The following is a 23633-nucleotide window of genomic DNA, read 5'->3' as shown; positions in this document are numbered from 1 at the left end:
GACAGAGAAGCATTTCACAGTTGTGCCTGACTCACAAGAAAGGAGGTGGGATGCCATGCAAACTTGGGAAAGATGGAAAAGATAACATCAGTTAGATTCCCATCTCTTACTCCTAAGCTGGGCCATCTGTTCTGTTAAGCAGGGTGTTCACATGTCTACCTGCTATGGAAGGGGACTCAGTGCTCAGATTCAACCTGAAAGCTATTCACCAGACTCCAGGCTCTGGCACAGTGCCCTACTTTCAGAAGAGGATTTTTATTTTTAATGTGAAGAAATGTGCTGGCCACGTTGGCAAGACCATTTTAAAGAAAACCATAGTGTTGGGAATGCTGGGGCACACCTGTAACAGCATCACTCAGGAGGCTGAGGCAGGGAGATCTACAGTTTGAGGCCAGTCAGTGTGATACTGTGAGACCCTTTTAGGGGGGAAAAAGTCAATTACAAAGTTCATTCTTTAATATGCGCAAGGTCTGCCAACCAAATTAGAGGCTTGAAAAGGCTGCAAGAACAAAGTAAATTTGATCTCATAATAAAGATAAAAATATTCTATATTCAAAAACATTTAAGTATCTCCATGAACACAGGAAGTTTTACTCAGCAGTCTTCCTATGCTGCCAAGCCAACCATCTGTTCGCCTTCATAATTTACTGCATTCATAATTGGGCCATGAATGGAATGAGCCTTTTGTAATAGTCTTATAAGAAAAAAATCATTTTTATCTTATCCTGAGGTATCTTTATCATAGGGAGATCTTAAGATGTCATCTAAAATACTGACATAGGGTTGTTCATGCTTTTCAGGGTTGCCCTCAGTACTTTGTTTGTAAACACCAAATCCTTCTGGTGACCCCGCCAGATGAAAGCCATATTTTTGTTCCTTTACTAATGAGGAAGCTAATGACCAGAAAATAACCACAAATCGCCCACTCATGTAATTTATAGAGATAACTGCAGAGTCAGAATTCCAGTCCTCACTAGACTTAATTCAAAGACTGCTTCTGTCCAGATACTAATTGTTTGCTTGATTTTTTTTTCATCCATCCATCTATTTGTCTGTCTGTCCTGGCTAGTTGTATATCAATTTGACAAAAGCTAGAGTTATGAGAGAGGAGGGAATCTCAATTGAGAACATGCCTCCATAAGATTAGGCTATAGGTATTTTTTAAATTAGTGATGAATATGAGAGGGCTCCATCCATTATTGGTGGGATCATCCCTGTGTGGGTGGTCCTGGAGTGTATAAGAAAGTAAGCTGACCAAGTCGTGGGGAACAAGCCAGTAAGAAGCACCCCTCTATGGCCTTTGCATCAGCTTCTGGCTCCAGTCTCCTGCCCTGTGTGAGTTCTTGCCCTCATTAGCTTTGATGATAAACTGTTATACCTAATTGTGAGCAAAATAAGCCCTTTCCTCCCAAACTTGCTTTTTGGTCGTGGTGTTTCATCCCAGCAATAGAAAGCAACCCTAACTAAGACACAACAATTAAATGTTGTACTCATTTCCTCAGGCAGAATTCAGTACTTAGAGTGTGATGTGACTACAACATCCATGCAAAGTAAAGGATAGATTCTAGATTTGACCACTCAGGTTCAAATCCTACTCAGGTGGAAGTTTCTTTAGGTTCTTGGGACTTGTTTTTCCACCAGAAAAATGAGCATTATAATAACACATACTTTCCTAGGATACCATGGTGTTTAATGAGTTTATTTTTGTAAATGGCTAATTGGTAGATAATTAGAAGATGTATATGATAACAATTGTTATTATTGTCATTATTGGAATCACCATCACTACTATATGGCAGGTATCATTTTGAATATGGAATAAAGTGATGGATAAAACAAAATCTTGCTTTAATGGGATTCATATTATAAGGGTAAGTTTTCTGACTTTGAGGGAGTCTGGCTGTGTAGTCCTGGCTCACCTGGCTTGTTCCACTGGCCCTGGTCTTTCAATGTTGAGTCTTGACTATCTCATTTTCAGTGATTTTGTTTCATAGTGCCATGTATTTGTCAAGCCAGGAACCACAATGTTTTCAGTACAACTGGTATAATCAGTCACACTTACCTTGTAAAGATAAAATTAGTTAGTGCACATAAAAATGCTACACTGGTCCTAAACTCATAAAAGCACTCAATACATGTTAGTGGTTTTAATTAATATCTATGGTGTGGGTGTTACTATTTCCATTCTTTCTGAGTCCAAGAATTTGTTGCTATAGTGATTTTGTACAGATTTTTCTTCTATGGAAGATTTTTGAAATTGCGCTTATGCTCTGATCTCTTACCACCACCAAATAATATGATAGTTGCCTAAGTAAATACACTCATTATGCATACAACAACAACAAAAAGATATCCTGAAATAAGGGGAAAATTTCTTATCGTCTCAGATGAATACATACTGTTTTTTTGTTTTGTTTTGTTTTTTAGCAACAGATCAATTAAACTTGATTATTTAATTTCAGGTAGTTATTTAAACCAGAGAAAGAGTTTTGGAACAAGACTAACCTGGGCTGGTTCAAGCACTTTCATAACAAATTACTTGCCTCTGACCAAGCCTCCACTCCCACCCTACCTGCCAGCATTGTGAAATGCCAGAGTGCTTGTATGGCAGCTGTGTTTGGTTACATACTACATAATTTTCACTGTGATTCAGAATCTGTTCTTCAATTCTTATTTAAAGAAAATCCTTGTCCAGGTTTTAAAAAAGTTAAAAAAAAATATTGGGACAGATAGTGCTGAGGGGTCATTTAGAGAGTGCCTCAATTGAGAAGCAAGACAGTTTTCTTAGGAACCTTTGGATGTATCACACTGTGGAGTGAAGAGGCTGGGAATTAAATCTGGAGAAAGCAGCCTCAGTTCTGTGGTAGGAGCTGATGGATCTCTCCTGATTTTCCTTAATTCGGACGGGGTTTGGGGTGCATCTCCTGTAAAGGTAGGGGACCCCTTTCAAGTTGAAGCTGCCACATGGATTCAGGAAGTGCCGTGCGGTAGGAGCCGTATCCCAAGGCCTCCCTCCCTGGTTTTCATTATAAACAGAATGAATAATTCTTTAGATTCTATCTACCTTTTAAGTAAGTAAGAAGGTCGATGCTTTGTTCATCTTTCTTTTCTATTGATGTTATCGCTCAGATTGAGTCAAGTGAGTAAGGCTCAGAGTTTCTTCCATGATCCACAGTTTGGTGGCAGTGTGGATGTGGGATGTGGAGAACCGCATGAGAAGTGGGTGCATGCAGAGTGGGGAGGGAGGAGGTTAAAACTCCACGAGAGCTTGAGTATAAAACTGAGCATGCTCTGAGTAGGGTCCAGAGGCCACACTCGTGTTTTGGAACCCACAGTGATAAACACTTTTCACCTGACTTGTTGAAGTAAGTGAAAGGAATTTTATGAGTTCAGAGCTTTAAAGCGTGACTAAGTGAGGGGGAAAATATAGACTAGTGAGGCCAATGCCTAGATGGAGAAACTCATTTACTCGATTTCTCTAGATTCCTACAACCATCTATAAGGGGAATGGTGCAGATATGACTATTTCCAAACTTCATGAACAAATTGAAGGAGAGAGAGAGAGAGAGAGAGAGAGAGAGAGAGAGAGAGAGAGAGAGAAAGAAGAAGAAGAAGAAGAAGAAGAAGAAGAAGAAGAAGAAGAAGAGGAGGAGGAGGAGGAGGAGGAGGAGGAGGAGGAGGAGAGGAGAGGAGAGGAGAGAGAGGGATAGCTAAAATGTGTGTGATTAGTATGGACAAAGAAAGGACTTGAACTGGTGTAGGTACCATTATTGGCCTCTCTATAACATCACATGGTCTACTCTAAATGAGGGTCCTAATGTTCTTTGTTTCTCTTCCCTGTCATTACTTTAAATAACTCCAAATCTCCTTTGTACATTAATTGTGGAAAATACTAGGTTTCATTATGATATTTCACATATAAACATAACATTTTGTTGTCCTTTAAGGAATTTTAAGTGTATTGATTATGAAGAAGAGTGCTCATTCTCTCTAAGAAGCAATATAGTCACCATCTAGTAAATATACCAAGCCACACAATTCTCCCATGTATCAACCACTAAACATCATTTAACACATAAGAATCTGAATCTATTTATATCTGTCTCTGCAGACTCAGTTCTGGTTATCAGGATGTCAACTGTACTTATGGTGTGGATGATAAACACTAATTTCCATTCCTTCCACATAGTAGGTAAGCCATCTCTTTAAAAGGACAAGCCATATAACAGTTTTAAAACTAGTCAAAGCTCCCAACTGTTTATAGTAAAGACTCCAAAACCTTTAGCCTGTTAAGGAAGTCCCTCTGTGGTCTGCCGGTAACTGTAACTCCAATTTAATCACTCACCTAAAGCTTCACAGGCCTCCTGGTATTCTCATAAATCACCCTGCTTTTCTCCACCATCAGGCTTATTTCATGTTTTTTAAACACATTTCTTCTCTAATCTGAATGATGGTCTCAGTGTTTTCCTGATAATTTCAGGAAAATCAGAAACACAGTCTGTTCACTTTTAGTTGTTTTTAAGTAGCTGAGGTTTCTAAAACTTGACTTGCTAGGCACGGTGCTAAATCTCCTCAGGGCTTGAGTGCTACCTGATTAATCAGTTGTTCTTTGTGCAAAGGAACTTTTAAATTTAATGGATTTCAAAAAAACAAAACAAAACAAAACAAAACAAAACAACCAGCTACAGAGATTAGGTCCATTGGAGAAACAGGCATGTGAGCAGATACATATTACACAGTGACTAAGTCATCACTTGTATGTCATTGAGTTTAAGGAAGGAGACTATGTCTCATCTTCTTTTAAGTACAACATGTAGGATCTAAATGCCATGTTATAGTCCCATGAATATATTCTCCTCAATAACCGAAAGTGCTTTATATTCATATAACACTTTGAATCCATTTCTTATCCAAAATCTGCCAGCACATTTTAATAGGCTATCAACTGTTTTGCCTCAGTCTCTCTTTTAAACTGCAAAATAATAATAACTAGGGCCATTTTTATACAAGAACACATGAAAATATGACATAGATGTTGAAAAGACAGCCAAGAATATTGTTCACATTGCTTCAGGAGTGTCAAAAGGAATCGCTGGTACTTTCAAAGTAGAAAAACCAATTACAACATCAAAAACCCTTTTTTTTTCTTTAAAGAAAAAGTGATGTACTAGATAAGTGGAAGTCTCATAGCAACATCACTTATTTTAATAGAGATTCACATTTTAGTTTAACTCCAGGCTCTGCTCATTTCTTTGTTGGGCATCACCTGAAAAGCCACTCGAGACATAATCTGCATCTTTAGCCAGTGTGCCGAGCAATTTCATCGGCTTTCCTAAGGAAAACATAACACTTCTTCTTATAGATAATCATTTAGTAGTAAGATATGTACTCAGTTTATCCCTAGACATTTGCTGTAAGTTCAAAGAACCAAGGACCTGGATTTTTCCACTGAAACTCAGACAACGTAAAAGGAGGGGTGCTCCTTAATTTTGTCAATTTGTCTCTGTTTTTCTGGATGTCATTCCAGGATTCACGATACAAACAAGGGTAGTTTCATAGGTTGAATTTCCCTGAGTTAGCTCAAATATTAATTTGAGGTTTGAAGCAGTGACTGCTGGACCAATATTGATGTACTGCTCAAACAGACTCTGGGGAATTTTCAAATGTCCGGAAAAACACATCACACCAGTCATTGTAGTTTAAAGGTCACACTTTTTCCCCCAACTCTTTTGGTTGATCTTTTCAGCAAACACCTCAGGAAAACACTGTTATAGTATAGTATTTTGCTTTGGCTGGAGCTTGACGCAGTTTGGTTATATGAATAGATAGGTGCATTCTTTTAATACTATTTTTAGATAGAAGACTTCACTGTGTTTTAGCGTTATTATGAGACTTAATTATTATTAAAACACAGACTAAGGAAGGGCATAGACTGGGCTACTCAGCATAACTAGCCTAGAGATGGGATTTCACATCTGACTTCTTCATAATGACTTATTTGAGGATGCAGTAGAAAAGTAAGATATAGTACAGAAAATGGAATCAGAATCTTTGAACCATTCTAGCTACATTTCAAGAAACATCTACTTGGGGAGATTACTTCCCAGTGGAGAAGTAAATAAATTCTGAAACAAGGCACCTTGTCTTCCTGAAGAGCCCACAGTTGCCTAGTGGGTCTGTAATGTGGGTCCTGAGTACTAGATTAATTTAGGTAGGAGTGTAATACAAAGTGAGTCTCCACCACAATGGTTTGCTTCCATCTGTAAATTCAAATATCATGGGATAGTGTCATGCATTTGTTATGAACTGAATAAAGCAAGCTTGGATGGAACCTGGTCTGGAAATAGGTATCAGTTTGCTTGTCTGAAGATCATATCTTCTTGTTTACATATTTGTTATTTACTAAACTAAAATAAAAGTGTACAATTCTTAAATTTTCAGGGAGAGATATAGAGGGGCGTGTGTGTGTGTATGTGTGTGTGTGTGTGTGTGAGAGAGAGAGAGAGAAGGGGGGTGATATATAATAGGAACCCGATTTTTCTTTTAGAGAGCTTCTCTAACCAAATGCAGTTTAAGCTTTGATCTAAGATGACCAGAAGTTAATTAGGTAACAGGTAGAAAAGCCTTTCAATTCATTTGACAAGCACATGGGAAACACTTGAGACAGGTAGAGATGTAACACACTCTGTGAATAGAACGTATGCCAGTGTGAATCCTGCGGTCAGCAAAAAGATGAGTGAAATGTGATGTTCAAAAGGCAGGCAGGTGCTAGATCATGCAGAGCCTGACTTTGCATTTTATCCTAATGCAAAAGGAGAGAGAGATTTGATCTGTTTTCTTTTAACAGATCACTTTAGCTGCATTCACAATAAGGTATGAGGCTGACAGCGGAAGTGGTGAGAACAATTAGGAAGCTCTTGTAGGGAGGAGATGATGGACTTTGATTAAAGTGGTAGAAGGACAAACAATGGGAAGTAAATAGACTTGAGGTGTTATTTTGAGGGTAGAATCAATTGGACTTGATGATGGACTCAGTGATGGAGGTGGGAAGACTCATGTGCTAAGTGATCATTCTCAGGTCTTTGACTTCAACCACTGGGCCAATGTTGATGTCACTCATTGAATTGGAGCTTGAAGAAAGAGGAGCTAAGTGGGTTTGAATACTTTTGGTATCAGTGTGTTGCTGAAAAAGCCTCTAGAATGGGTGCACATATACATCGGGGTAGAATTGTTTTTTTTCCTAGAGAGATAAAAGAGAAGAGAGTGGTAAAATGAAGGAGGGGGAAGGAGACAGAATTAGTATGAACAGAAAATAGAATCCCCATAGTCGTGGGGAAGGTGGGTGTGGTTTGGGGACCGGCACATATCAAAATCACTCAGGGCATGTGATTTGAAAAGGATATGCTGAACTAACCACAATGCTTTGATCTGAAAAACAAAGAAACATCTTCTTGCTTTCATCATAATGATTACAGGAAGTAGACGGAAAAGAACTAAGTCTGATGGGTTCACACCAGAGTTAGACCCTGACAGCTATTTATTGGTGAATTTTTAACGAGTGATCAATCGAGATCCTCAGTGGAGTGGAATCAATGTAAAACTCACATTCATTAAAAAAAAAAATACACTTACAGTGAGTCGGAAAAATAGAGATGAGAAAAAGATAAAGACAGAGAAAAAATAAATCAATGGGTGGGGAGATTTTCCAGTGAGCAGAGATGTCTCTGATGTTATGCCTGTGTCGCTGTAAGGGATGCCTCCTGTTCTGCCAGGTCATCTGTCCCTTGGGCTTGACCCCCATAGATCTGTCTTTTAGTGGGTGATCGGGGACAAAGCAGTTAATTCTCAAATCTTTACTTCCTCATTTAGAAAAGTAAAATGATGACCACATTTTCTGAGTCTGAGGATTGAAGGAAATAATTCATAAGAAGTTCTTTAGCCAAGTGACTGGCTAAAGAAGAGTTCAGTGTACAGAGCCACTCATGTGTAGCTGACCATAGGGAGCTGACCACAGGGAAGTTGTTACTGTGGTGTAAAGATCTTCCTTTCTTCCTACGGCTATGAAAGCTCAGCCCTTTGTTTTTAACTTGCATAGGTCACCACATCAATAAAGAGGGTTTTTTTTTTTTGAGTTATTAAAAAGGTAGGGGTTGGGCATTTAGCCTAGCAAGCACAAAGCCCTGGGTTCGATCCCCAGCTCAAAAAAAAAGGGTAGGATTTATTTAATATTTATAAATCACTATGAAGTGTTGTTCAGCTTAAATTATTGCAATAAGTGACATTTTTCCAGCTGATGGGACATTCAAAATTTTCTTATTTATTTCTAGAAATGCTAGCTAGAACATAAAGTTCTCTTTTTAGTTTTATGAGAGATGAAAACATGAAAAAAATAAAAATGTTTTAAATGAAGATCACTTTAATGTATTTATTTTCACCTTGAACCATTCTAAAATCTGTATGTATTTTCTTCAGCTCTGACAACATTATGAAGACATTGAGTCTGAAAACATAATTCTATAAGCACTACTATGCATAAGAATCTTCCAACTGGGCTCTCCATCTAGACTAAATTGCAAGCATCTCATGGAGCACTAGATTTTATTTCTCCTAACTTGCTTTCTCTGTGACTCTGGCTACTACTTGATAACAGGCTTTTCATTACTCATATGCATGTTTTAGGATATTAAAGCAGAATTGTGTCCAATCTTTAGTCATAGAAGAATTTGCTTGCAAAGTTGTTACAGAAAAACTCAGAACATTCTAAGGTTGAATTTGAACCGTGTATTTACTGGCAAGATCATGCTGAGGGACATCCCATATCCTTCCTTGACTTTTATATCTCTACATTTGCAGGGATGAATTAAATAAGACTATGTATGTAAAAACCTAGCAAGTAACAAAGTGTAAATATTGTTCATATTCATTATGGTTAGATAGAACCAATTAATCCTATAGTTTTAGGAAACTGATTAATTCCTCAGGAAGCCAGTTATATGGTGACTTTAAGTTAATATTCCAATTGACATGTTAAATGACAATAATAGTATGTACATATTTAGGTCATTGTATCTGAGGCATAGTGAACATTTATTAAGTATTATTTAAAATACTCAGTAAATGTTCTCTTTTATTCCTCTAATGAAGGAAATGGTGCTGAAACAATGTAATTATTTCCTTATTGAACACGTATAGCTCTACATGATCATGTCTGAAAGTGCTTTGTGAGCACAGCAGCAAGGAAAAAAAAAGAAGCAATGTTCTTAATTTCTTCCATTGTTCCATGGAAGCAGAACATCTCTCCACAAGGAAGGTGCTGAGTGTACACACAAGTGAGTGGAGCCAGACACCACCCACCAGTCCTTGTGGAAGCACATGCAACTGGAGCCAAGTGAGGAAGAAGCGCATGCAGTACCTGGTCATGTCAGAATCAGGGAGCAGGCCTAGGTGGTAGTGGGGGTAGGGAGCTGAGAGGAGGAAGCTTTTGTCACACTCAACAGGGGAATAGTGCCTGGGAGAAGCAGGCTTATCGCACAGTTTGTTCACAGTGCTGTAAACAGGTTCCGGAGGCCTGGTGACAAGAGGAAGAGAGAGACGCATAGTTAGTCAGCACACAGGAGGACCCATCATGCAGCTAGCAGCATTTCACTGTATTTCAAAGGAAAATCCCAACTCCAGGACAACTGATCAGTACAGCCCAGTACAAATCAAATTTTCACTTATACTTAATACATCACATGTTACTTTTAGATTTAGTTATACATGCATTGACTTTCTTCTTTAGCCTCAGTTGTGAGAAGATATGGCACCATCAAAGTGGTTAGTCCAATGTGGCCTGGGTAGAGAGTGTTCTGAAAAGGCTGCTGACAGGGAAGTTGATTTTGCTAGGATCTCTGTCATTATCTCCTACTGAATTCCTTCCTCTGTTAACTTGAGACTCAAAGCAATATGATGACAGGTACTTCAATAACTATCCTGGACCATGGAGCAACCTAGATGATAAAGGGAAATTACGCAGGCAGTTGAGCATAAAGGATGAGCTGATGGAGCCAGTGTCACTGATGACATGTGGGGAGGTTATAGTGCTTCTGGGTTCCTTTCATGTGGGGTAAAAACACATTATCTAGTTTAAGGTACTGTCACCTTTTGTTATATAAATAGGATCTAAAATTCAGATGTACTTTTATAAAATGTATGGTTGTCATTTTAATACAAAAAAATATTAGTTAGCCTACTGTAAGGGCTAATACATTTAGTTACATTTGCAATTCACTCATACATAGGAAAATAAAAGGAACGCTACTTCCTTACTATGTAATTTGGAGTCTATAACTATTCAGAGAACTCACTGAATCTCTGTGTTAAAAACATACCTGGAAGCTGTTCTAAACTGCCAGCACAGAATCTTGGAAAAAAGGAGTTAATGAATATAAAACATTTCCACGATGATCCTATGTGCCCAGGAGAACTGATTCAACTTTCAGTCTGATGTTGACTCTATAGACCCAAAAAACATTTTTCCTAGTTCAGTTGTACCATATTTAGAGAGAAAAAAATCAAAACTGACTAATATATGTCCTCAAAAATATTGTAGCTATATTATATTCAGCTAAAGATAAATGCTTTGTTTTCTGAATACCATATTACATTCAAGGCAATGAAAATGGACTTTCTACTTTGCCAAGAGTTGAACTTTTTAAACTTTTACTTATATTTTCATAATAATTCAATGTCTGTATAATATTACTACATTATTCAAGAATTAAACCATTCAGTGTTTGGGGAAAGCTGAAATACATTGGGTTTTAGAAGGAGGTGCTTTTTTTCTTGCTTATGGTCACCACCAATATTCCTTCATCATAAATTAATTACTTATCTATGCTTAATTGGGTATCATCCAAAGCCTTGTGAAAGCAGAGGTAAATCTGGGTAGGTGTCACAGATTCATGTAACTCTGCTATTTAATCTGCCATTCCTTTCTTCCTTGTTTATATGTTACTTTCACATGGTCACATGCAAAAGACTAGGTATCTCTGAATCAGTTTCTTTTCTTGGCTGTAAGAACATGATGCCTATGGACATGAATCAATGAGAAGACACAAAAACTAAGACATTGCACCCTTGACTAAGTCCTCTTCCAAGTAAACAGCAAAATCAAAATGATGGTGAGAAGGTCATTGGTCTTTGAAGCTTTTCAACCAATAGCTTCATTAAAGTCCTAGATTCTGCCATGCAGTATGTAAAATATAGGTCTCAGTATAATACATTGCAAGTGCTGCACAAGCTGTATTCAGAATGCTTATACTAGGAACTGGAAAAAAATTCACTGAATCAACAGATAATATTCAACCTTCTTTACTAAGAAAATACATTTTCCTGGTTCTTTTAAGAAAGCCCTGAGATACTTTGAGTATTTTTAGATTGTCCATTAGGTCTAAAACATTTCATATCTTTATTAATTTTTAGGTTACAAAGAGGGATGAAACTCCAATGTTGCTGATGAAGAAATGAAAGAAAAGCTTTAAGTACTTGGCATGCAGGGTTTGTTTGCCCACTGAAGATTGAGGCCTTTGAGTTACTCTCTGAACACCGTGCCTGCCCATAGTTCTTGTGAGAGTTCCTCCCCATGTACACCATTCTCCATGAAGACTTCCTAGTCCTGAGCCCCAGAACATTTAATGCCTGCAGCCAATACATTAGTCATTCCTTATAGTTATGTTCCCTGGGTCATCTCTGTAGACAGATAAGGAATGCCAATCACTGTCACTGGGATCTGAGTGGCTGGAATAGATGTCACCATCTTTCCAGTAAAGAAATGTAGCAGGGACATACTTTTCTGCAGTATGAGTCAGCCAGTCACAATGAAAGGACCAGGTTATATAAATATTTTTTTCCAGAGCTGAGGACTGAACCCAGGGCCTTGTGCTTGCTAGGCAAGTGCTCTACCACTGAGCTAAATCCTCAACCCCCTGGTTATCTTGTTATAAGCACCCAGAATCAGAAAGTAATGAATATGGAAATCCAACAAAGGTATTTACTTGCTCTCTTTATTCTGTCATTATTTCCAGGACTAGTGGAAGGGATAGTTGAAGGGATTAGTGAAATCTCTAAGTGAATTTATAAATAAATCATTATCCTGCTATGCACTCACCAAAGGCCATAGAAAAACAACTTCTTGGTCTCATCTGCTGAGCTATCAGCATTTATTTGCTCATCTATGGGTTTATAATTGCAGGCTCTTGTAGCATATAATTAACACAGTCCTGGCCCTTGGTGATCTCTGAACTCCATTAGCACTTGCTATTTGCTTTGCTTCCTTCATATTTTTAATCACAAACACACGCACAATTATGGCACATTGGAGAGGGATGCGGCATCCATACCCTATTTAAAAAACCTATCCTGTCTGTGATGCCCCCCCCTCCCCCTACTAGATTTCAACTCAACTCAGCCCTGTCATAGCCAGTGTAACAGACCATTTAACCAGAACCCGGCCCCTACTGCAGTTCGTGATATGTATAGTAGGTACTGTGGGATGTCTTTCTATATGCTATGAACATGTGTTGCTCTGATAGGTTAATAAATAAAGCTGAATTGGCTTATGGTAAGGCAGCTTAGAGGCAGGCAGGAAATTCAAGCATATAGACAGGAGGAGGAAAGGCAGAGGTAGAGGAGACACCACCCCTCTGTCCGGGAATCAGCATGTAATGGCACACAGGTAAAGCCATGGAACACATGGCTACATATAGATGAATAGAAACGGGCTGAGTTTAGTTATAAGAGCTAGCTAGCCAGAAGCCCGAGGCATTAGGCCATATTCTTTGAAAATAATACAAGTCTTTGTGTGTTTATTTGGGACCAAGTGGCTGCAGGCACAGATGGGAGAAATTTGACCTGACTGCATGTCCTGGGTAGGACACAAGAAAATTTCCAGCTACAGTAGGGATCGAAAGAAAAAGAGAAAAACAAAGACCAGGACTACTTAGGTGGATTCTTCTTTAAGAATTGGATAGTTATGTGCAAAGTGTCTCACCATAGGCACTAGGCTCCAAAGAGCTAGCTCATACACTAGGGACAGGTCCCGATCCCACTGCCTGGGGGACCCCTATACAGTTCAAGCTCAACAACTGTCTTGCTTATCCAGAGGGCCTAGTGCAGTACCATGGGGGCTCATCAGCTATTTGTCTACAGTTCATGCATTTCTACTAGTTTGGCTAGTTGTCTCTGTACTTTTTCCAGTTATGGTCTTGATATCCCTTGCTCATGGAATCACTCTTCTCTCTTATCGATTGGACTCCTGGAGCTCCTCCTGGGATGTGGCCATGGATCTCTGTATCTGCTTCCATCTGCCACTGGATGAGGGTTCTATGATGACAGTTAGGGTATTCAGCCATTCTTCACCAGAGTAGGCCATCTCAGGTACCCTCTCAACTACTGCCAGTAGTCTATGGTGGAGTCATCCTTGTGGATTCCTGGGAACCTCCCTAACACTCTGCTTTTCCCTATTCCCATGGTGCCTTCATTTATCATGGTATCTCTTTCCTTGCTCTCCCACTCTGTTCCCATTCCAGCTTGAACCTTCCGCTCCTCTAAGCTCTCATCCCCACACTTTGCACAGCCTTGGTGCAGGGAGGAGGAGCTTGGACCTGCCTAAACTGAATGTATCAGGCTCTGCTGACTCCCCATGGGAGACCTTGCCTTGGAGCAGGTGGGAATGGGGGGTTGGTTGGGGGAGGGAAGGCTAGGGGGCAGGAGGAGGGAGGACAGAGGAATCTGTGGTTGGAATGTAAAATGAATAGAAAATCTCTTAATAAAAAAAGAATTGGATAGTTATGAATAAAGGTAAAGAAAGAGAAATTAGCTGTCAGTATAAGGAAATGCAGACACACAGAGAGTCACTGTAGAGGCATATTCTAACTATAGAGAACCAGAGTGGACCTCTACTATACATGTCCAAATGTCTGTGGGTTCACAGTCTGGGTTCTTGCTAGAATAATAATTAGGTCCACCCCATAAGGCAGCCTAGGAGGAGTATGTAGGCCACTGAACTTCCCTGATTGTTCCCTGTGACCTTTGTTGTTCAATGAAAATCAACTACAAACCTCCTGCCTTATCCCCTTGGCAGAGCTTAGGTCAGATCTCTTGCTTGCAATTAGAAAAAATAAAACATACTTTCAGTCACTGCAAGTAGATTATGCTGCTCAGGAAAAGTGTGATACCTTGATTCCATGAAACCTCACAGAATCTGAGGCCAGACCAAGCCAATCCTGTCTTTCAAATGTTGATATCTGGTTCATGACTGGATCTATTATATTAATTTTATTTTTAAATATTGCATTGAAATTTTATTAATACTGAGTTTTGTTGGTGTTCCTTTAAATTTTGCACCTGGAGTGAATATTTAGTGTCTTAGCTTAGCCCAGGGTTCTTACTGTACAGTCCCCCAATGGCAGCCATTATTATCATGATTATTTTCTGAAATTCAATCCTCCAGGAATACATAGCTCTTCAGAAGGTCTCTTCCTACATGAGAATACATAGAAACAAACTCTTCCAAACTGGGCATGTTACACTATTTTTCTTTCATGTACTCAGAATTCTCTACATAGGGACAAAACAAAGACAGTGATTGTGGTAGCTTTTATCACAAAAGGCTCTTCATAATGGTGTCTTCTGAAGACTCATGCTCACTCCTGACATTGAAAAGGTCATTAATAATCTGTCACAGCCCTGGAACCTGTTGACCACTTTCTCTAAATTTCTCCAGTATTCTCAGTGCTTCCAACAACAGACGAGGACCAACTCTACCGCATCATGTGTGTGCCTGCATCTTTATAGTATTTTTTTTCTGGTAGGGTTCACAGCTGTGGTGTCATTTCAAGCTATTGGGCCATAACTAATTTATTATTAATAATAGTCTGTGTACCAGGATCTGAAAATACTTCTTTTTAAAATAGAAAATGGGATTGCTTTACTGTTTTCTCTCAACAGCACTCTCAATTCTATTTTTAACATGTTTACTCATTGAAGGGAGAAAGGGTAGAGTTAGCACTATATCACTCAAAAATCATCTTCAAAGTTTTGAATTCTTAAGATGTTTTATTTATTCCATAAGAGCATTTAGGTTTCAATGAAACAGGCCTTTTCAAGACAGTTGGGTTCAGCCTGGGTCATGGAGTGTTTAGATGAATAGCGAAGAAGAAAAGAGGGTCATGATACTTTGATACTAGATGAGAACATTGAGGTACAGGAAGATCTAGGGGTATTCTGAAATATACTCAAGTAAATATTACCTGAAACACACAGTGGCAGAAGTATGGCCAGACCAAGGACTCTGAGACCCTGATTTGGGTTAGTGGAGGAAAGGTCAATGTCCTAAACTAGTACTTAAAGTCTCAGACTTTTATAAAATCATTCTTTATGATTTTTATTCACTTTTTTCTTTTTAATTAAATTTTAAATGTAAGAAATAAATCTACAAGTAGTAATTTAATAATTACCTAGTATCCTTGTAAAGAGAAGTCCAATGAAACATGAGAATTAACTATATAGAAACTTAAAGCCACAGAATTAAGATTTAAAAAAAAAAACTCATATAGTTAAGCACTAAGCTAGAAAAGGCATCTGTTCATATGAAATTATCAGTATTTTTGAGTTGTTTCCTACAAATAAATAAGAATAGCAGCACCTAATAAAAACTAAACAAAGGTCACTAGCATCTAATCACAAAAGAAAAGATAGAAATAGCAAATAGGTACACACATATAAATGCTGGACCCCAGTGGGGATGAAGTTAATGCAAATTAAATCAAGTGTCTCTTTCTGTGTATTATAGAAACAGTGTTTCTGAGCTAACAGATCATCATTTAGTTGTGGTATGGCAAGAAAGACACTCATATTGCTGGTGTTATGGAGTGTGAAACCTCTTATAACTTTTCAAGAAAGCAATTTGGTAGTATATTTCAGGAGCTTTAGCTGTAATCCTGTCTTTTCTTTCAGACATTCTCCCTATAGTCGGCTGTTTTAAAACGAAAATTTTAAAATGTGCACAAAGGTTTTTATATAGAGAAAGCTATCTGGTTTGATATTAGACCAAAAAAGAATTAAAAAATACAATATTTGACCAGGGCACAAAGATATATCCACAAGATGTTTTATAATAGCTATTAAAGTTGATATTCATGCAAATTTTAATGATTTAGGAAATCTATTGCATTATGTCAAACACAACACAAAGTTGTACCTGGGGCTAGAAGGGCAGTGAGTAGTGTATGCATCTATTTACTTGCCACTTTTGAAAGAGTCTGAAGTGAGGATGTGAAAGTTATCAAGGTGGTAATTGGGGAATAGAAGATCCATTGTGGATTGAAGTGGGGTGATGGGGCTTTCATAAAGTATCAACAGCAAGAAAAATTTGAAGATGAGCCTGAAAACCAGGTTCATTTAGAAATTTATTAAAGGTTTGCATAGGAAATGAAGTTGCAGGATGATGCAGATCTTGTTTACAACTCTAGCAGTCATGCTGATGGGAAGCCATGGAGGTTAACCTTCTTCCAACTGGGTGCAATTTAAATAGTTCAGTCACCTGACTGTTCACTTACATATTTATTCCTCTGTTCCACACATTTATCAGAGACTTACTCTGAGCATGGCAGGAGAGAATAATGAACACTGAGTATAGAGTAGTAAGAAAGGCTAAGTGCTTCTTCTGCTCAAGGAGCAACATTTTATTTAGAAGGAAACCTTGCAAGAGCAGTTACCCAGGCCACTTCAGAGGAGAGGATACTAGTGCCTGGGGACCCACAGGGAGCTGTACTCTGATGACAAGAGGTGGAGACCTAAGGAGCTGGATTGCTAGTCTTGAGTTTTCCTGCGGGAAGCCCTTCTTTGTTTTGTGTTTTGTTGTGCTTTCCTCTGTTTGAGACAGGTGTTCAGGCAGAAGCTCTACCTCAGTCCTTGGCACCCATATCCCCAAAGAGTCTGGAATATTCTGGTCGAAGCTCCACTTCAACTCCCTCCCCTCCTATCTACCCCCAAATCCTGCCCTGTCTGAAGTCTGCCAAACATGGCTCCTCCCTGCAGAGATGTTCAAGACCACTCCCACAGGATATTTAAGGTATTTAAACTGCACCCCAGAAAACAGACACATGGTTTTTTTGTTTGTTTGTTTGTTTGTTTTTGTTTTTTGTTTTTTTTTGGTGTCTCTTCCTGGGGGACTGGAGAATCACCGGGGACTCTTTCTGTTCGGTTTGATTTGGTCTCATTTGGATTGCTTATTTCTTGTTCAAGCAGGCTTTGAACTCACTATGTAGTCCAGGTTGTTTTTTGACATGTAGTCTTCCTGCCCTAGTCTCAAGTGCTGGGATTACAGGCACAAACTGCCATAGCTACAACTTTCTCTTTATGCTTCTTCTTTGTCTTTCCTTTTACCTGTTCTCAAACTCACCGGCAATTACCTCCCATGTAAAAAGAAAAAGAAACAAAGAAAACGATCCCTAAGTCTAATTGTCTAGATATACTTACAAGCTTTAGGGGCCTGAGAAAACTTTTCACCCCTGTGCCTCAGTTTCCTTGTCAATGAACCTGAATAGTAGTGTCTTCTTCTCAACCTGTGGGTTGCAACCCCTCTGGGGGCTGAAAGACCCTTTTGCAGGGGTTGCCTAAGACCATCAGAAAGCACAGATATTTACATTACAATTCATAATGGTAGCAAAATCACAGTTATGAAGTAGCAATGAAAATAATTTTATGGTTGGAGAGCACCACAACATGAGGAACCTATTTAAGGGTCACAACAATTTCAGGAGGGCTGAGAACCACTGCTCTAGATAAAATGATGTATGGACAGCACCCAGCACAGTGAAAATGACTATCACACGTGTTAATAGGCAATTGGGCAGTAGGTCATCAGGTTGATATACCTATCTTGTCACTTTTGAGGATGGGAATTCAGTTTCTGGGATCAGCTCTCTTTATGATGACCAAACCATATTTATAATTATTTCTAGGTTGCTGAATTTAACTAATAAAAAATAAGGTACTCAGTTAAATCTTAAATTCAGGTAAACGATCAAGAACTGTTTAGTTAAATGACATAGGGCACAAAGGAAGTGTGTTTATTATTAATCACTGCATAAATTAAAATTTAATTGGGTATCTTTATTTTACCTGCATACCATGCAGTTCCTTTACCTTGCAGGCTGCCCTACCTTGACAGTACTTTGCTTTTAGTACTGGAAAGAAAGACAACTATTTACTTGGAAGAATAATTTGCTGTTGACTTTGACATTCTTTTTTGACTTGCTGTATTTTTTGAATTAGCAAATATGTTGAATTTATTTTGCTCACTACTTCATACAATGGCCATGTTCACTTCTACATGAAGACATATAATTTTTAAATAATAGTTGATCACACACACACACACACACACAAACTCCAGTGCTTTCACTTTCAAATTATACATTGCATATTATAGATCTATCTAAATCAGGATGCAGTGTCATCACTTTTTAAAAATATACTTTTAATTAAAATTGATATAGTTACATTAATTCCTGCCCCCCCCCGCTTTCCTCCTTCCAGCCTCACCCCAGCTATCTTCCAATGAACCTCTCCTATGTTCTTCCACTCTCAAGTTGATAACAGCACCATTATTATGTCACCTTACTGCTATAGAGCTCCTGCCTACACACAGGTGATCATGATGAAACCTCCAGTCTACAATTTAAAAATCCCATTTCTAAGAATGTGCCCTGCCAAGTCGAGCACAAAAGGTATTCAGAGAATTTTCATTGATGATGGGGTTTGAAAAGGCAAAGGCAAAACACTGGGAAAAGCATACACGGTCATTAGTATTGCACACACACACATGCATCAGAACCACTGCTTTCTGAGTAGTTTTGATGACACACAAAATAGTCACAAAATCTTTTAAGTGAAAAGGAGCTAAAATAGTATATACAGTTTAATTAAATTTGTGTGATTAAGAAAGTTATGAAGTAAGGCACTAATTTTATTCTTCTGCTTAGTAGGGAGAGAGAGACAGAGCACAATTGAGAGAATGGAGGCGCAGAGAAAAGAGAGAGAATGAGAGAGAGGGAGAGGGAGAGAGAGAAGTCTGGAAGCATAGGCAAAGTAGTTCATCCAACATCATTTCATTTCTGGATAATAGCTCTATAAAATCGTTTCTACCACATTTTATATTTCCTAAGTGACTTTTCAAGGACATCAAAATTGCTCAGTGTATAAACTGATGACCAAAAGCCATAAATCTGTATATACAGTGTATATCAATTTTGAAAGAAATATTTGTGCCTCTGTATGTAACTGTACAAAAGCTACAAAAATGTGAATGATGCTTTCTTTGAGCAGTGTGGATAAAGGGAAATTTTGATTTTAATCACATTTTTCTGTTGCAATTTTAAAAATAGTTTTACTCCATGAAATACTATATCTTAAATGAACTTATTCCCACCTTCCTGTCCCATTGCAAATGATAACTATGTTGTATAAAGACTGTATTAAGCAGTCTGCCAGTGGGAAGCATTTTACAATGTGTATTAAAATATCATGTTGCATTCCTTGGATACATAAAATTTTTGTTTATCATACTTCAGTAAAGCTGAAAAAAGGAATTCTAGCTATGTGCTTTTTTTTTTTTTTCTACTCAAGATGGATTTGTATTGAGGAATTTGTTTTGGGTACTGTTATACTCAAACAGCAACACATCTTCAAACACCCCAGAATTAGAAAATAAAAACATTTCCTTCTGAGGGCTTTTGCTCAATGATGAACAGCGTATTTCTATGAGATGTATGGGTACTAAAAAGGCACTGTTAAAATGGTAAAAGCAGTGTTGTGAATAATTGCTCATGACTAATGGAATGTCTTAAGTGGCATCACCATATTTGTATTTAAATTTGTTAGTCTCAAATGTCTTCAATTATGCAGATATATTCAGTGCCTAAGAAGATTTCAGTTAAGGTTTAGTTGACTTCAGGGAAATGATATTCTACTAAAGTCCTCTATAGAAATGATGACACCATTACAACAAATTTACAGCAACTGTAGTCTTTTTTACTAGTGCATCTATTCATCCAGCTAGCATTTCTTTAGTGCATTTAGAAAACACACAGGGAAGCTATGGATACAAAGGAAAGAGCTTGCTGTTTGGGGCTGTAAGATCTGGCATGCAATGATTTCCTACTACTTATGACTAGGAAGGTACTCAAATTGTCTAAATCTTGGGTGCCTTGTTTGGAAAATAAGTTCTTAACATCTATTACATAGAATGACTGCAAAATGAAATGACATGAAATATGCAAAGCCTCACAAATCACCTACTGAATGGGAGGCACCCAGGAAATCACCATTTTTATGTACTAGATACTAATCTAGGTGATGTGGGTGTCAAAGAAACTCATTCCAATGTAAGTCCTTCCTTCAATCCTCACCTCATCTTGATAAAGGAATATGTTTCTGTATAATAAGATTAAAATAGGATAAGTGCCTGGGAGTCAAAGAGATTCTCCACAGTCCCTAGACTTTTCTTTTTATCATTTCACAAACTGCCTGGCCCTTCCTGCCAGTTTTCAGATAACTGTATCTCTGATTCTGTTACTGATGCTCATTTAAATAAGAGATACCTTTTAGTACACAGCCAAAGAATTTCAAGCAGATTCTATAAGATTGTACTGACAATTGCAGTAAAGTCTATTTGGCAAGAAGACTATTGATTTCCTTTAAAGACCCAGGAAAATGGTGCTTTATTGCTGATCTTGACTAGACCAGTGCAACCAATGCATGTCAAAGGTCCTAGCCAACAGACAACTAGAGGGACAGAATTTTGGCAGTAAACCTAGAGAGAATTGTTCTTTCAATAGTAACACGATAATGGATCTACTGTATAGATCCAATTCAGAACATTCAGCAGATGAGAGAAATTTTAGAATTATGTATTCCAATCACACTCAAAGTTGAACCAGGGAAAAGAAGGTCATAATAGAAACAAACAATGGAAAGTAATGGTCAAAACATCAAAAGCCCCATGGACTCTCTCAGTTCATGTCAGGGATCTTAAGGGCAGTTTGGGTTAGAACAGTGCAGGAGGGCAGGATATAGAATACAGTTTAGAGTCACACCAACACACCTTTTAAAATCTCTTCTATACGATTTTAAGACAGGTACACCTCAGAAGTTTGGGGGTGAGTGGTTTGTGGGGTACTAGTTGTAAAAGTACTAGTTGAATACAAAATTGATACAATGACAGGGAGCTCTAAATTGCTAACTCAACTACTTGGTTGTATATATTATAGTCTTTAATGTTCACAGTAATGGATCTTAAGGGATAAAAGATGTACATGTGTATGTACATACACACAGGTGTACACACACACACACACACACACATACTGTTTCATATACTGAAACTGAAGCTCAGAGAAGACAAAAGTGCATAGCTTAAAAAATGTCCAGACAGTGACTGGAATGTACACCTCTTTCACTCTGTCACCCCCCATGTGATACTTCACTGAAGCAAAATGGAGACATGCAAAACAAAATAAGGATATATGGTAACTGTGTGCATTGTTGAATCACTGTGTGTGCAAGATACTGAGACCACTGGGTTCTCAGGCAGAATATCTTTTAAACACAACAGATACAAGGCAGGCAGGTGGCAGCCAAGTACAGGCATGGGAATACAGATATGTCCATCTCTCCACAGCCTCCTTCTGCTGCCCTTGACGTGAGCTGAGCAGCAGCCTCTCTGGACTCTGACACATGCTTCTCCATGACCACACTGTCAATTCTGCTTTCAGGTATGCTTAAGGAAATGGCCAGGGTCCCTGGGTATTAATAAAGAAAAGCTTCAGTGTGGAAATACAGGTGTGTTTGTATGAAGCACTCCCGCTAAAACAAGCTGCCCTTTCTTGAGAAGCAAAAGTACTAAAGAGAGAAATATTATCATTTATTGAATTTATCATTATTTGAATTTGCCATGCTCCTCTCGGTGCATTTGAAGCAAAGAGGGAGATATTAATACTCCGTGTATCACTGGAGGTTTGTGATGTGCGAAGGAATGTGAAATTATACTGAAGGGAGTTTTGCTTCTCAATTTTGATCTTCAAATGTCTGAGCTGCTAAAGGATTGCTGCTCCATGAGCACCAGAGAAGAAAGGTAGGCAAGAGAGAACTTACTGTCAGGTATAATTTCATTTAAAGGAGATGAAGTAATGCCTTACAAATGTATTTTAACACAGTAAACTTTGCACAGCTGGTTTTTAAGATATTTGGTACTTTAAAATACAACATTTAAGCTCAGATTCTGAGTTTGGTAACTCTTGCTGAGGAGGAATGAGTGCCTTCTGTTGTACATTCCTACTCGCCATGTCCTTAGTGCAATCCATTGTTTTCATCAAATTTACTTCATAAGGGAAATGTATATTTCTTCTGAACATATTACATTATGTTTTTACCTTTGGTAATGTAATATTCTGACATCAAAGAAGTGATGGGTTTAAGCCATGGGCTCCCAAACCAGTCAGGATATCAGAATCACCAGGGTTCTCAGTTCTCTTTGTTTAATTTAATAAAAAAAAGAGGCCAGTTTATATTTTGCTCCTGTTTGGTATAGTAATTAAAAGCTTTAGATAGTAAATAAAAGCTTTAGATAGTAAATAAAAGCTTTAGATAACAGGTATGTTCTTTTTGAGAAATCTATGAAGTAGTCACATTTTTGAATTACATCAATTCTTTACACATTATAGAATATTAATTATTACACCAAAGTTTTCCGACTTCAAAATATTCAGCTGATAAATGTCAACATTTGTAGAGTAAATATTAATTCCCCATTTTAAGGGAGGGAATAAAACAATTATGTCAGCAGTGATTATATTATGAATATAATTTCACCTTGAAAAGTATAATACTTTTCCTCTATTCACTTTTGAATATCACCACACTAAGCCCTAGTAACCAGTGCTATAATCAACAGTGGAGATTAATAGTCATAACATTAATGGCTAACCTCCAGGTCAGTTTTTGCTAGCTCTGCATAAAGTGTTCCATATAAATAAGCTGTCTCAAACTTAATAATAAGCCATAAGATAGACACAGGGGGCAACTGAGGTAGAGAAGGGCTCTCTCTCATCCAAGATCAAACAGCTGGTGGGGTCAAACTCTACATTTGTCTACTTGCATAATCTATGCTCTTAACCAAGACACATTCCTGTATCTGGATCACGGGCTTTAGATTCACCACTTGCTTTCCAACAGTTGTAGGATAGGTTGTACAATCTGCCATCTTAGACTCTCTAGCTGTAAAACAGGTAGGATACTTCTCTGTCCTTTTGTATGTATTTCTAGGAGGTAAAGTGTGAAATAAGGAAAGTACTTATCTGTGCAGTAGCAGATAGCATTAAAGCTTTACTAACAACATTACAAATTCAGATCAGGACATCACCTAATTAACTTTGAAAACTTTTTGCTATCACATTTATTTCAGCTGTTTCATTTTGCTTTTATCTCCTATCTGAAGGTGGCAAATGAGTCTTTAAAAAAGATTGGGGTAGAACAAAGCATAAAGCAAAAATATTGGGCTCCACTGGATCAATTGGCAGCATTTCTATTAA

At 38.0% G+C, this 23633-nt stretch overlaps 1 protein-coding gene across 7 annotated transcripts in view; it reads right to left on the bottom strand.

Annotated features, from left to right (window-relative positions):
* Dlg2 (discs large MAGUK scaffold protein 2) overlaps positions 1 to 23633 on the bottom strand; it is a 901904-nt gene that overhangs the window by 443628 nt on the left and 434643 nt on the right. For 4 of the 7 annotated variants that reach the window (XM_036186483.1, XM_036186442.1, XM_036186452.1 and 1 more), the window contains exon 9: positions 9413 to 9568. The exons of the other annotated variants lie outside the window; for them this stretch is intronic. In XM_036186483.1, coding sequence (XP_036042376.1) covers positions 9413 to 9568 — 156 coding nt within the window. The remainder of the gene's footprint in view (positions 1 to 9412; positions 9569 to 23633) is intronic. 7 annotated transcript variants of the gene reach the window in all.

This window comes from Onychomys torridus, chromosome 1 (assembly GCF_903995425.1).
Source record: "Onychomys torridus chromosome 1, mOncTor1.1, whole genome shotgun sequence".
Classification (NCBI taxonomy): domain Eukaryota; kingdom Metazoa; phylum Chordata; class Mammalia; order Rodentia; family Cricetidae; genus Onychomys; species Onychomys torridus.
This window is presented reverse-complemented; position numbering and strand designations above follow the sequence as displayed.